This window comes from Podarcis tiliguerta (assembly GCF_965153285.1).
Source record: "Podarcis tiliguerta genome assembly, chromosome: 10".
NCBI lineage: Eukaryota > Metazoa > Chordata > Lepidosauria > Squamata > Lacertidae > Podarcis > Podarcis tiliguerta.
The window spans coordinates 52,216,184-52,228,462 of record NC_139543.1 but is presented as its reverse complement, the minus strand read 5'-3'; the positions used below and the strand labels follow the sequence as shown (position 1 = coordinate 52,228,462).

The following is a 12,279-nucleotide window of genomic DNA, read 5'->3' as shown; positions in this document are numbered from 1 at the left end:
AAGTAGAATTTCTATTGAGAATTCCCTATATATGGAATATATAGTATTTTCTCACAATTACAGTGGCTTTCTGAGGCCAGAAATTAAATTCCTAAGAACTGGGAAGTAACAAATTACTTATTAATTACAAACTTTCATTCCTATACTGCTTAACAGTGGGCATTAAATTCTGTTTTTGGAGTGTGGATATGTGTACTAAGAGTTTCATTGTCTTCAAAGCAATGTACAGTCACAGGATGAAAGGCTCAGTTGGTAGCAGGAACTATGGGGAAGGATGTCCAAATAATATATGGCAAATCTAAAATCCCTCTCTTTTTCTCCTCCAGTGTTCTTTGAAAGTGTGAAATCAGAACTCAGGAATGGAAACTCAGAATACTCTGATATTTCTGATTCAGAAGAATCTGAGCCTGATTGCACTAACCAGGTAAAATACAAGAGTGTCACAGGTGGTATTAAACATTAGAATTCAAAGGACATCTAGCTCTGAATAGTATTAGTGACAAAAATGGGCAAGAACAGTTTGTGCCTGGGGGGCGGAGTTAGATGAAAGGTCAGCTAGTATAGATATAAACTGTTTTTTAGGCTGACCCTATCACAAATCCATTTTCTTTTTAAATTTTATAGATCTGCATCTAAAGTACACCAAGCATACATTTATGTAACATTCTATTGCCTAAGACATGGCTTCCAAATAGAATCCCATCCCATCCTCATAACCCAACATCTCCTCTAGGAATATATATTTAGTCATCCTAACCTTAAGAATTAAACCACAGAGCCTAGGGCTTGCCGATCAGAAGGTTGGCGGTTCGAATTCCCACGACGGGGTGAGCTCCCATTGTTTGGTCCCAGCTCCTGCCCACCTAGCAGTTTAAAACCACGTCAAAGTGCAAGTAGATAAATAGGCACTGCTCCGACGGGAAGGTAAATGGCATTTCTGTGCGCTGCTCTGGTTTCACCAGAAGCGGCTTAGTCATGCTGGCCACATGACTCGGAAGCTGTCTGCGGACAAACGCTGGCTCCCTCGGCCTATAGAGTGAGATGGGCACGCAACCCCAGAGTCGTCTGCGACTGGACCTAACTGTCAGGGGTACCTTTACCTTTAACCTTAAGAATTAACTAAGATTAAAATATGAAGTAGAAATTAGTTTTCAAGTTAATGGTATTCATTGTGTTGAAAGTTTTGTTTTCCTCCCACCAGCAAAAAGATTTCTCTCTTGAGGAGTCAGAAAGCTCAGGTGATGAGAAGCAGGAAGTAACTTCAAATTTTAGAGAGGAATCTAAAATAACAAATGACCTCTTTCAAACCATGCAGAAGCCATCTAGACATCTAGAAATGACAATTAAAAGGTGAGTAAAAAAAGGGCGGTGGTGGTGAACAATTACAAAATTAATGGAGGTTCTTGAAGCAAATTATATTCATTGCTTTCTGTTAAATAGGAAAATGAAACATTTTATTCCTGTGATACAGCTTTCTTCTTTCCTCTTATTTTTTAGGGAATGTCCTACCTCGACCAGTACGGAGGAAGAAGCTATTCAGGGCATGCTTTCTATGGCAGGATTGCACTATACCACTTGTTTACCAAGTCATATGCAGAGCACAGACTGCACTGATAGAAGAAGCTCTCTTCAGGAACACAGAAGCTATCCCAAAAGTAGGCATAAAGACAAGCTGTCTTCCCAGAGTCATAAAGCAGAATATGGTATGTTCTCTTGTAGATGTATATTATGCCAAAACTAAAAGATGCCTAAGCTATAGATTGTAAAAGTAGGCTGCATAGCTGGATTAGCTTGAAAGTTGCAGTCCCCTTCAGGGGATCAAGATCAATGGAATATCTGTAGTGGGTTTTTTTGGTCAGATTTAGATTTTCTAGCTTTCTAAGACAGCAGATGGCATCTGACTTCAGCTACTAGTGCACATGCCAGGCTAAAAAGGTCTGTGTAGTTGGGCAGACAGTTTCTAGTAAAAGCAAGTGACTAGACTGCTGGAAACATGCAAGGCCTACATTTCTCCATTACAGCTTGAAGCTGGAAGGCATGTGCTTCAAATGCCCTTGTTTCTCTTTCTGATATTAAGTGCTTAAGATACTAACACAAGAAATCTGTTGTGGTTAAATTGATTAATTTATAATTGGGGGCATTGTGCAGAGATTTCAGCAGGTAACCGACAGATGCAGTGACTCATGCATTCTTGCATTAACAGATGGATTTATTTTTCCAGCTAGAGAGGTAATAAAACTCTAAGCATTCGTATTCTCAAATTACTCGATATGAGATTAGGAGTGTAAAAAACTAAAAACCTTACAGGGGCTGCTTATGGGATTAAAGACACCTGTGTGTTAACTGTTTACTAATTCTACCACAGTAGGGTTCTTTAACATCGTAAATACAACAATTTATATAGATTTTAATGATTGTGAATGAAATTTCATTGGAAGTATAAAATCCAATTTAATACGATGTTCATTTAAAGTTGATAGAAAATACAGGAAAATATCACTAATCCAAGTAGTAGTAGTAGCAGCAGCAGCAGCAACAGCAGCAGTAGGGTTTTTTATATTGAATTTTCCGAGACCATTACTTAGGCTTAAAATGATTTTTTTTTAAATATAAAATTGAGACAATGGCCACATTCAGATGTAATGCTAAGCCACGAGGTCTCCCACATATTTCACTTCTGTTTTAGTCAAGCAGAGGAACAAACCATGGAATGGCTTACTTTGTGTCATGCCAGAACTGGTGCTTGTAGTTTGTTTCTCTCCAAGTCTTGTTCTTTGCTTCCTGATTGGATTTGTTTGGGAGAAACCAAGAGGCATGGTGGTTCACACATGATGTTAATCTGGGTTGTTCCTCTGCTTAAATAAGGGAAGAGCGTTCAGTCTATGTGCAAAAGTCCACAGCTTATACACAGGATAACTTGCTTAATCCATAAGTCATAGCTTAGTACTGTGTCTAAACACAGCCATTACCAAAATGTAGCAAAATCAAAATGTAACAGCAGAATAATGAGGGGGTGGGGAAGCATAAAAATATGATTTCAGTAGTAGCTTCTTAATTTGCCGATTCTGGTTTTCTTAAATTAATTTTACTTAATAAATGATAGCCTTTTGTCGGAGCTAAGAAAATCAAAGTGTGGTTTGTTTTATATATAAAAGAATCAACAGTGATGTGAATTTCCTTTATAGAAGTTGGTCAGAATTGCCAGTACTTTGCCCCAGTAACTTGTTTCACCAGTTTAGGGAGATAGCAAGATGTTTGCTTTTAGCAAAACCCAGAAAGCGTAGTAACTTGACAGCTGTGACAGCAGATGTTGTCTCAACTATAATCTGTTTGATGCTTTTCCACCCATCTCTATATCTATGGTTACGCAGAGATGCAGATGGCAAAGGCAAACAGTTTTGATCTAAAATGCTTCAGTTTTTCTGGTTTTGTATTGGGGAAGATCTAATGCTGTCTGAAGTATGAAAGGCGTGTGCAAGTGGCACAAATGCTACAAGGATCTGATAAGCGTGATATGTTGGTGATCTTTCACTGTGAGCCATTACAGTCACCACTGCAGATTGGAGCTAATCTAGTTTCCATTGTAGATTTATCTACCAGTAGATTTTAATACCTTTTGTGTACAAGCTAGACCGTCCTATAACATTTTGGGCTGTGGGGTTCCGTGTTAGCATTCTCTTGCCCAAAGAAAACTGCAGACCTATGACTAGGCAATAAGCTATTGCATTATTCTAGTAGGAAATTTGCCTCAGTGTAAAATTTGTTTTGTTGAACTTCTCTTGGGTTACGCTTGTAGTACACTAGGTGGAATCTGTAGGGGGGAATGAATAACATATAAAATATACTAAGAGCTTCAAATTTCTGTTCAGGTAAGCACATAAAAGAAGAAAAAGATGTGGGAGCTTCAACATTTGCTTCACAATTACATGCAGTTTCTAAAGTAAATCCTCAGGTAAGATGATATTATGTGTCTTAATAAAGCAGCTTGCTGTGTACTGTACACATTAAATCAGGAGTGGGAACTGGATTTGGCCAATTTGCTCTTGGCAGACTGCTTTTGACACGTGGGTGGGGATGCTGTGTCAATCATTGGGCATCCTATACCATTATGTGATTCAACTTCAAAGGAAGAATTAAAATTTAAGGCCAATTGCAAGCCCGCTTTCTGCAGGGGTCAGCTCCACCCAAGAACTCCGATTGAAAGCTGCTGAATGCAGCTGATCCCAGTAGTGCTTGCTTTTGACACCAAATTTAAAAGGTGCCGAATGCAAACTCTTCCTTACAGAGGAACAATTGGGAGCATGCTTTAAGGCTTCAATCGTTCCTTTGCAGCCTGCCCCACACCTGACTTCATATAACATCCAGTTTGGGGCAGGTGGCTGTGGCTGGGGGAAACAGCCTTGTGGGCCTAGTTTGGGTCACAGGTTGGGGGTTCCTCAAGCTCACACTAAATATTCAGAGGGGTTCCAGATTACAGAATATAACTTTTATTAATTTCCCCTTGCACGTAAGTGCCTCTGCTCTAACATGAATGTACTCTTTGGTGAAGGATGCTGTATAACTTGGACACTTAAGTATTTTTTGCATGTTTTTACAAATAAGTGATAATGTAAGTAAGTAAGTAAGTAAATTTTTATTTCTATCCCGCCCTCCCCGGCCAACCGGGCTCAGGGCAGCTAATACCAAATTTCAAATACATTAAAACACAATCAAACAATTAATTATAAATTAGAATCAGGATAAAATTAAATTACTGCCCACAAATTACAACCATGGGGTCAGGAACCTCAAGTATTCATCAGGGCCGTGAGGAATGTTGGTCCCACATGAGCTGATAAAAGGGCCAAAGAGGTAATGGGGGGGTCAAACTGGGTCCGGACCAAAGGCCAGGCAGAACAGCTCCGTCTTGCAAGCCCTGTGGAAGGGTGTCAAGTCCCACAGGGCCCTGGTCTCCTGTGATAGAACATTCCACCAGGCTGGGGCCAAAGCCAAAAAGCCTTGGCCCTGGTTGAGGCCAGTTTTACCTCCTTGAGGCCTGGGACCTCCAAGATATTATTATTTGCAGACTGTAAGGTCCTCTGTGGGGCATACGGCGGTCCCATAACTACGGGGGTCCTAGGCCATATAGGGCTTTAAAGGTTAAAACCAGCACCTTAAACCTGACCCTGTACTCCACCGGGAGCCAGTGCAGCTGGTATAGCACTGGATGAATGTGATCCCACAGCAAGGACCCTGTAAGGAGCCTTGCAGCGGCATTCTGCACCCGCTGCAGTTTCTGGGTCAGCTTCAAGGGCAGCCCCACGTAGAGTGAGTTACAATAATCAAGTCTGGAGGTGACCGTCGCATGGATCACTGTGGCTAGATCAGGGCAAGAAAGATAAGGGACCAGCTGCTTAACACGGTGAAGGTGGAAAAATGCCGCCTTTGCTGTTGCTGCAACCTGCACCTCCATAAAGAGGGAGGCGACTCCTGACAGAAGGTGCTGGCACAAATTGAGCCCCCGCAAGAGATGGGAGTTGGCCCCCCAGTCATGTCGTCCTGACCCAGCCAGAGAACCTCTGTCTTCGAAGGATTTAACTTCAACTGGCTCCCACACAGCCATGCAGGCACAGCTTCCAAGCATCTGGTTAGTGTGTCTGGGGCCAAGTCAGGATGGTCGTCCATCAACAGATGAAGCTGGGTGTCATCAGCATATTGATGACAACCCAGCCCCAAATTCTGGGCAGGGGGGCACATGAAAATGTTAAAAAGCATTGGGGAGAGGATTGCGCCCTGCGGCACTCCACACACCAAGGGGTGCCGTGACAACTCCTCCCCTAGTGCCACCCTCCTCCCCTAGTGCCATCCTCTGTCCCCGACCTGGAAGCAAAGAGCGCAGCCATTGTAAGACTGTGCCCTGAATCCCCACGTCGGCAAGGCGGTAGTCCAAAAATTTGTGGTTGACCATGTCGAAGGCTGCTGACAAATCTAAAAGTGGGATGGCAGGGGGAGAGATGCCAAAGTGTGGCATGCAAGGCTGCAATGGTGTAGGTTACACAAAGAAAGGAAAAGTAGTCAAGTTCACCTATGGGTGCAGTCTACCCACATTTAAGTTCTTTGTTGTTTTCTGAACATAGTGTTGATGTTTTCATATGTTTGTAGGTGTCTCCCATTCATTCAGAATGTAGTTAGAACAAACTGTTTAAAGTTACAAAAACTGGCTTTCCGGCGGTGTATTCGTTGCATTCCAGAATCAAACTGTTTTTCTCCCTCCATAGGATACAAGTAAAGCTCAGAAATACTTCAAGAAGGAAGGTGCTTCTGAGACCGGTTATAAAATTCCAGAAAACAGGATCCATTTACAAAACAATGCTTTGAACTTCCCCCCCGGCAAGTGCATCCAGGACTCGAGCTTGATTGAAGGGGAGTGCAGGCTGAGTGATGGCAGCCTCAGTCCCGACAGGCCATATGGTGAAACATCGTTGTCTGTACCTCTTCATCCAACTAAGCGGCCAGCATCCAATCCACCCCCTATCAACAATCAGGCAACAAAAGGTGGTGTAATCATCTGTGTTTATTTCTTTTAGCCAGAAATCACTGACAATTGATTTTTGCAAAACAAGGTGTAGTGCATGGTTTAAACGATGTGCCCATTCAGAAAACGGGTTCCTACCCAGTCTGCAGTGCTACACAATCAGTCCTTTTTAGATGTTGAATTCCATAATATTTCACATGAGGGGTTATGTTGTGCACATTTCTCTTTTTTAGCCTTACACAGTTTTGTGTGGCACAAAATACATAATAACAACAATAATGACATCTCTTACAAGCCTGTAGTTCAGAATGCTCCATATACATTGAAATGCATGATATAAATAAGGACTGGTGGTGGTTAGTATTGCAACCTCAAATTTGTACATTTGCCCTTCAGGTGGTTGGTATCGCACAACTATCTAATTGGAGTAGTAGTCAGCATACCGGAAGAATCAGAACAGAGTATAGCTAGTTCCTGACAAGCTTCTGTTGCCTCATATTCCCGTCTAGGAAATCCCATGTTGTGCCAACATGGGGCTGATTTTACTGAGCTATGGAAGTACAAGTGTGAATGGTGGTTAGCAGTACCAACTTTTTCTTTCTTTTTCAGGAAAGCGTCCAAAGAAAGGAATGGCAACTGCCAAGCAGCGCCTAGGGAAGATTCTAAAGCTGAACCGAAATGGCCATGCGCGCTTCTTTGTTTGATGCAGTAGCTGCTACCACTGCTGCTGCTGTCCTTTTTATGCACGGACCAGTACTGAGGGGGAACAGTGCCTGGAGCTTCTGTTTTATTCCTCTGCTTGAAGCAGAATGCATGTACCTTATTAGAACACTGCCTAATGAACAAAAACTCAATGCTGCATTTTCACTGTGCCACACCTGCTCAGCAATAACCATTTGGGAAACAGGGGAATATTCAGAGAGACTATGGACTTGGGAGATGGTCTTTCTTCAGGGCTCAATCATTTTGTTGTTTCTGGTAGCGTCTGAGCTAATTCAAGAACAGAAGAGTGTGATGAAGGTGGTTATCAATAATTTATTTGACAGATATTTTTTTTTGCAACTATTGAATTCATTTTAAAACTATTTATTTGGAAAACTCTTTGTGGGAATTGTGATTTTTATTTTAGATGTTGAGAATGTGAAGGTTTTTGTTTGTCCTTAATGTCTGTCTGTCTTCCGTTTGTGTCTGTCTCCAGTGGAGAGCCACATGAATGATTTACTCTGCATTCAAACAATTGATAACAGGTATAGTCTTAAACATGGATGTGATGCATTAAGTTAAGGCACATGGAATCACATGTTAATTTCCACTCTTTATATAAGCTCTTGACTGGCTTTTGTACTGACTTCTAAAGTACGTATTCTTTGCCAGTTAACCTTTCCCTTCTTGCTCCTCCCTCTTCCTCCTCTCATGTTTTGCCATTTGTTCTGGATGATAAATTGGCATAACGTTACTAAGAGCTCTTTTCACACACGTGTGCTTCCTCCTCCTGCCTATTTGTTTCCATATCATGGAGAACGATTCATGCTAAGCATGGGTAGCTGTAAACCAAGGGTAGCGCTACAGCTATTATTGATTTAAGTGTAGACACTTAAAATGCTTTTTTTCTTTTTTTTTTGGAGGAAGGCTATTGCGGCAGAGTATTGCTTGTCTACACATGCCAGCCAATGAAAGGTCTTAAGTTTTTGTATATATGTAAATATGTTTCATAGCTTGCTAAAACTCAGAATGACTATTTTGCGTCATGCTTTGCAAATATCCAGTAGTAAATGCCAATTCTGAAATACATGTAAATAACTTAGATGATAAATTTGTATTTTTGTAATATAAAATTGAATATTTAAGCTGTTTTTGGAGGAAAAGGGGAGGCACCTGTACTACTACTTTGGTAAGAGGGCTATTCAGTACTAAAGTGGGAATACTAGGGATACCGCTTTGGATTTCTTCTTCTGTTGATAAAGAGTTAAAGCATGGCCAAAGCTACTCAGTTGCTTGACTTCTTTTAACTTCAATAAAAACTTCCAAGCCTTCAGGTTATATCAAAAATAAAATATCTTAAAAGTCCCCAAATAGGACTTTTCTGTGCTTAAACAATTTTATATATTCAGTATTTGCTGCATCTCTGTGTGTGTATCTGTATTAAACTAGACATAATGACCTTTGTCATCTATCAGAATAGATACTAGTCAGACGTCCTTGGCTACTGCAGTTACTAAGACTTAGCCAAAATTCTCAGTGGAGACATTTCAAGGCTGCAGTCCTTGGCAGAGTTCCTAACACTTCCCATTTAACTGAATAGGAATTAACCGCATAGCTACATGCAGGATGGTAGCCAAAATAACCAAGGTAGTAATCTTAACTTGGAAATAAGCCCCATTGTAATCATTGGGACTGACCTCTCGAGTAAATATGGTTAGTTGTGGAGTGTAAATGGATAAAAATAGGATAATGGGATTGTGGTGTGTCCTAGATTTTGAAAGTTACCACACATTTGTTCTTCACTCTTCTTTCTACTTCGAATTACAGTTCCCCCCCCCAGCACTTGTGTGTCCACATTATGTAACTAAAACCAAACTGGATAAGCTGCATGTTGTCAGCATTATAAACCTGGCCAGTTACAGAAAGAGAATTTAATACTAGCTTTTGGAAACACGGAAATTTACTGGTTAATCTGAAATTGCACACTTTTCAGTATTGGTAAGAGAAAATGTTTTCCCCCCAGCAGTCCATATATCTTTTAACTGAGCTACAGATCATTTAAGTACTCAATTCCCTCTTAAAGTAATATTACTTGTCCTTTTGGTTTAGACGGAAAAAGCAATTCTAAAGTGAATTTCGAAGCATTTGCGTTTCTTCAGTTCTTACTTTAAAATATTCCAGTGAATCCATAGTAGCTAGCAGATCCTATAACTGATCTCCTTTCTCTAAACATATCTTGAGTACTAAAATATAGCTATGGCCTTATTGGGTGATGGTGGTGGTAGAAGAGAAGAGGGTTTTTTAATGGCTGTTTCCAGTTACTTTTCTCATTCCTCCACCTCCGCCACCCCCACCACTCACTTCCATTGTCATGAGCATGCAAACATATTTTCGTAGACTAAGAGAAATACTTTGTAGTTTCTTCTGACCTTTTGTCTTTCAAATACAAATCGAGGGAAATATCCCCTATTACCACTTTAGTAAGACTTTTACCAAAATGAAGCTTTGGATTAGGCATGAAGATTAATTTTGAGGAAGGTAGAGTACATCAATTGTGTGCACCAAAATAAATTGCTCTGAAGCAATAATTATTTTGGTGGCTCGATCGAGACAAGTCTTGTTTGTGTGTTAATAACTTGCTTGATAGAAACCCTTGCTGCACCAGACTTTTATGTGTAATAGATTGTCTGAATTGGGTGCTATAGTCCTGACTTCATCATTTCACTTCCTTGAGGGACAGGAAACAGTGCTAAAGCCATATCTGGCAGAAGGTTAGTGAACCTTATTTTCAAAGAGAAGATATTTTTAAATAACTGAAACAAGAGCTTCAGCTGTAGGGTGGAATTACAATAGACCTATTCTCTTCTTGGAGTCTTGGAGTCGTAAGGTGATAGGAATATGTGAAATGAAATGTTTGGGCTTTGCCCAAACGAGAGAGAGAGAGAGAGAATTGAAAATGGCATTGGTATACTGGTGTTTAGTGACATCCCCAGCCACATTTCACTTTATCCAATACTTACTGATAAAGCCAGCCTACAAACTAGCCTCAGTTGACTTCTGTGGTAAGATTTACCTATGCAATCAGTAACAATGACATACAATCATTTTCAAAACCATCTCAGAGGGGTAGAACAAGAAGAGCTGCCTTTCTGGCCACAATCTGAAATGCTTACATAATGTTCTTCAGCCGAAGAGTACAATGTCATGGTCAGATCAAATAAACTTTACTTCGCCTAAGCTTTTAACATGCCGTAGACTGCCTTCATTTGCCAGGATGTGTAGTCATTAAAAAAAAACACAAAAAACTTCGTAGGATTTGAGTCATGAATCTACACTTTTGCTTACTCTGTAACTGGTAGCTTGGAAGAAACCCAATGAGACCCAATACTATAAATGACCAGAGAATCCCCTGCATAATGCCTCTCCTTGCCCACAATTTCTGTGCCACCAAAAAACTCAAGTCATCTTTTTGTGAGAAGAAGAAGAAGAAGAACTTGCATTATTCATACTTCCAGACCATTAAAAACTGTTCATGGCCTTGGGCCTAAGTGAATCCAGGGCAACTTTATTTTGTGTAATAATTATGAACTGAATTTAAGGGCCTTACCATTTTGTAGTTTAAACTGGGTTCAGAGCTGCAACATCTGTTTTTTTCCTAAAAGGCAAAGATCTGTCTACAAACGAACGAATCATGCAACACTGGGTGAGAATGAGACGAGCACTGATTAGGAAATGTAGCTGCCGCTGAGGCTGCATTTCTAACTAGAAAAGGACTTTGAATATAAATTTTAAGCCATAATAGTTTCTTGCTGTGGGAAGGGAATGAAAAATCACTTTAAGAGATTATATTAATATGAATTATCACAGTTTTAACTTTGCCTGTGCTTTGGCATTTTTGAAATATTCATTGCATTTGAAAAAAGGGGTTAGGTCTTGGCTATATTTACTAGTTTTGTAGTAGTGTTTTTGCTGATGTGACTTCCCCCCCACACCCTTTTTCTACTGTCAGTCTGATTTCTAACTTTTTTGAATGTTTGTGAAATAGCTGTCTTTCTGCATAGGGGGTTGTGTGTCCTCTGCTCCTTTTTACAGAAACACACTACTGTGTCGAGTGTTTTGGCTGGGAAATGGGATGCTGCAGCTTTAAGAGCATTTTTTCAATTTATAACAGTGTTTCCCATCCCATTTTTGCCTGCAGGCAGGGAAAGTGTATGTACAGTATTTATTTTGTTTCAATTTTACTTTAATATTTGTAAGTTTATATAAGTAGCTTATTGATTTCTTGTTTGGAAGGACAAGTGGCTTGTTTAAATTTGTATTTGACCATAGTTTCCACTTCCTGTACTTCAAAAATACTGAAATTAAAATCTGTATTGCTTATGTTTTTGATTTCAGCATTCAAGTGTTTAATTTCAGCACACTCATTCAGTGTAAATATTGGATGTGATACAGAATGTCTTGTGGGGAAAAAACAAACTTAATTCCAGTGCTATTTCTGATTTTCTATCACTCTTGGTTTTTGAGCAAAGCTGGAGTTCAGAATGTATTCCCAGAATAGCAATACTAGCTTCACTTATTTCAAAATACTTTAGAAAATGGGCTGAAGGTTTGGTGGTATATAAACTAACCAAATGTGTTGCTAAAAGGGGAAGGATTTGGAGATCAAACACCTTGGAAAAGGTCTAGCTCAATATTTGAATGCCAATACTGTTGGTGTTGTGTGTGTGCACAAGATGGAAATTGTCGGTAAAAACTTCCTATAGCTTTAGGTTTTTCTCCCACCCTGTCAGTGCTTTCTGGTAACCATGCCAGCAGACTGGCACCATCAAATTTCACCTATAACCAGTTACCTCCCTTTGCAGAGCCTTCCCTAACATCACAGCTTCTAGATGATTTGGACTACAGTACTTTCCGTCCCAACCAGCATGGTTGATAGGAGCTGTAGTCCAACTGAAGGTCATCTGGTTGGGAAAAAGTGCCTTAGAACATACAAACCTTAAGCATGTGAATTGGGCTTCTGACTAGAGGCTTGTCTGGTCTTTGACTTTAATGCTATAGAGTCA

At 40.2% G+C, this 12,279-nt stretch overlaps 1 protein-coding gene across 4 annotated transcripts in view; it reads left to right on the top strand.

Annotated features, from left to right (window-relative positions):
• The window catches only part of KDM7A (lysine demethylase 7A), a 48,252-nt gene extending 36,647 nt beyond the window's left edge, over window positions 1–11,605 (top strand). For 2 of the 4 annotated variants that reach the window (XM_083401444.1, XM_083401443.1), the window contains exons 15-20: window positions 327–424; window positions 1,202–1,350; window positions 1,498–1,703; window positions 3,870–3,952; window positions 6,258–6,534; window positions 7,124–11,605. In XM_083401444.1, the coding sequence (XP_083257570.1) occupies window positions 327–424; window positions 1,202–1,350; window positions 1,498–1,703; window positions 3,870–3,952; window positions 6,258–6,534; window positions 7,124–7,218 (908 nt within the window). In that variant the 3' untranslated portion in view covers window positions 7,219–11,605. The remainder of the gene's footprint in view (window positions 1–326; window positions 425–1,201; window positions 1,351–1,497; window positions 1,704–3,869; window positions 3,953–6,257; window positions 6,535–7,123) is intronic. The other 2 variants (XM_083401446.1, XM_083401445.1) reach the window with 1 other exon arrangement.
• The last annotated feature ends 674 nt before the right edge of the window (window positions 11,606–12,279 follow it).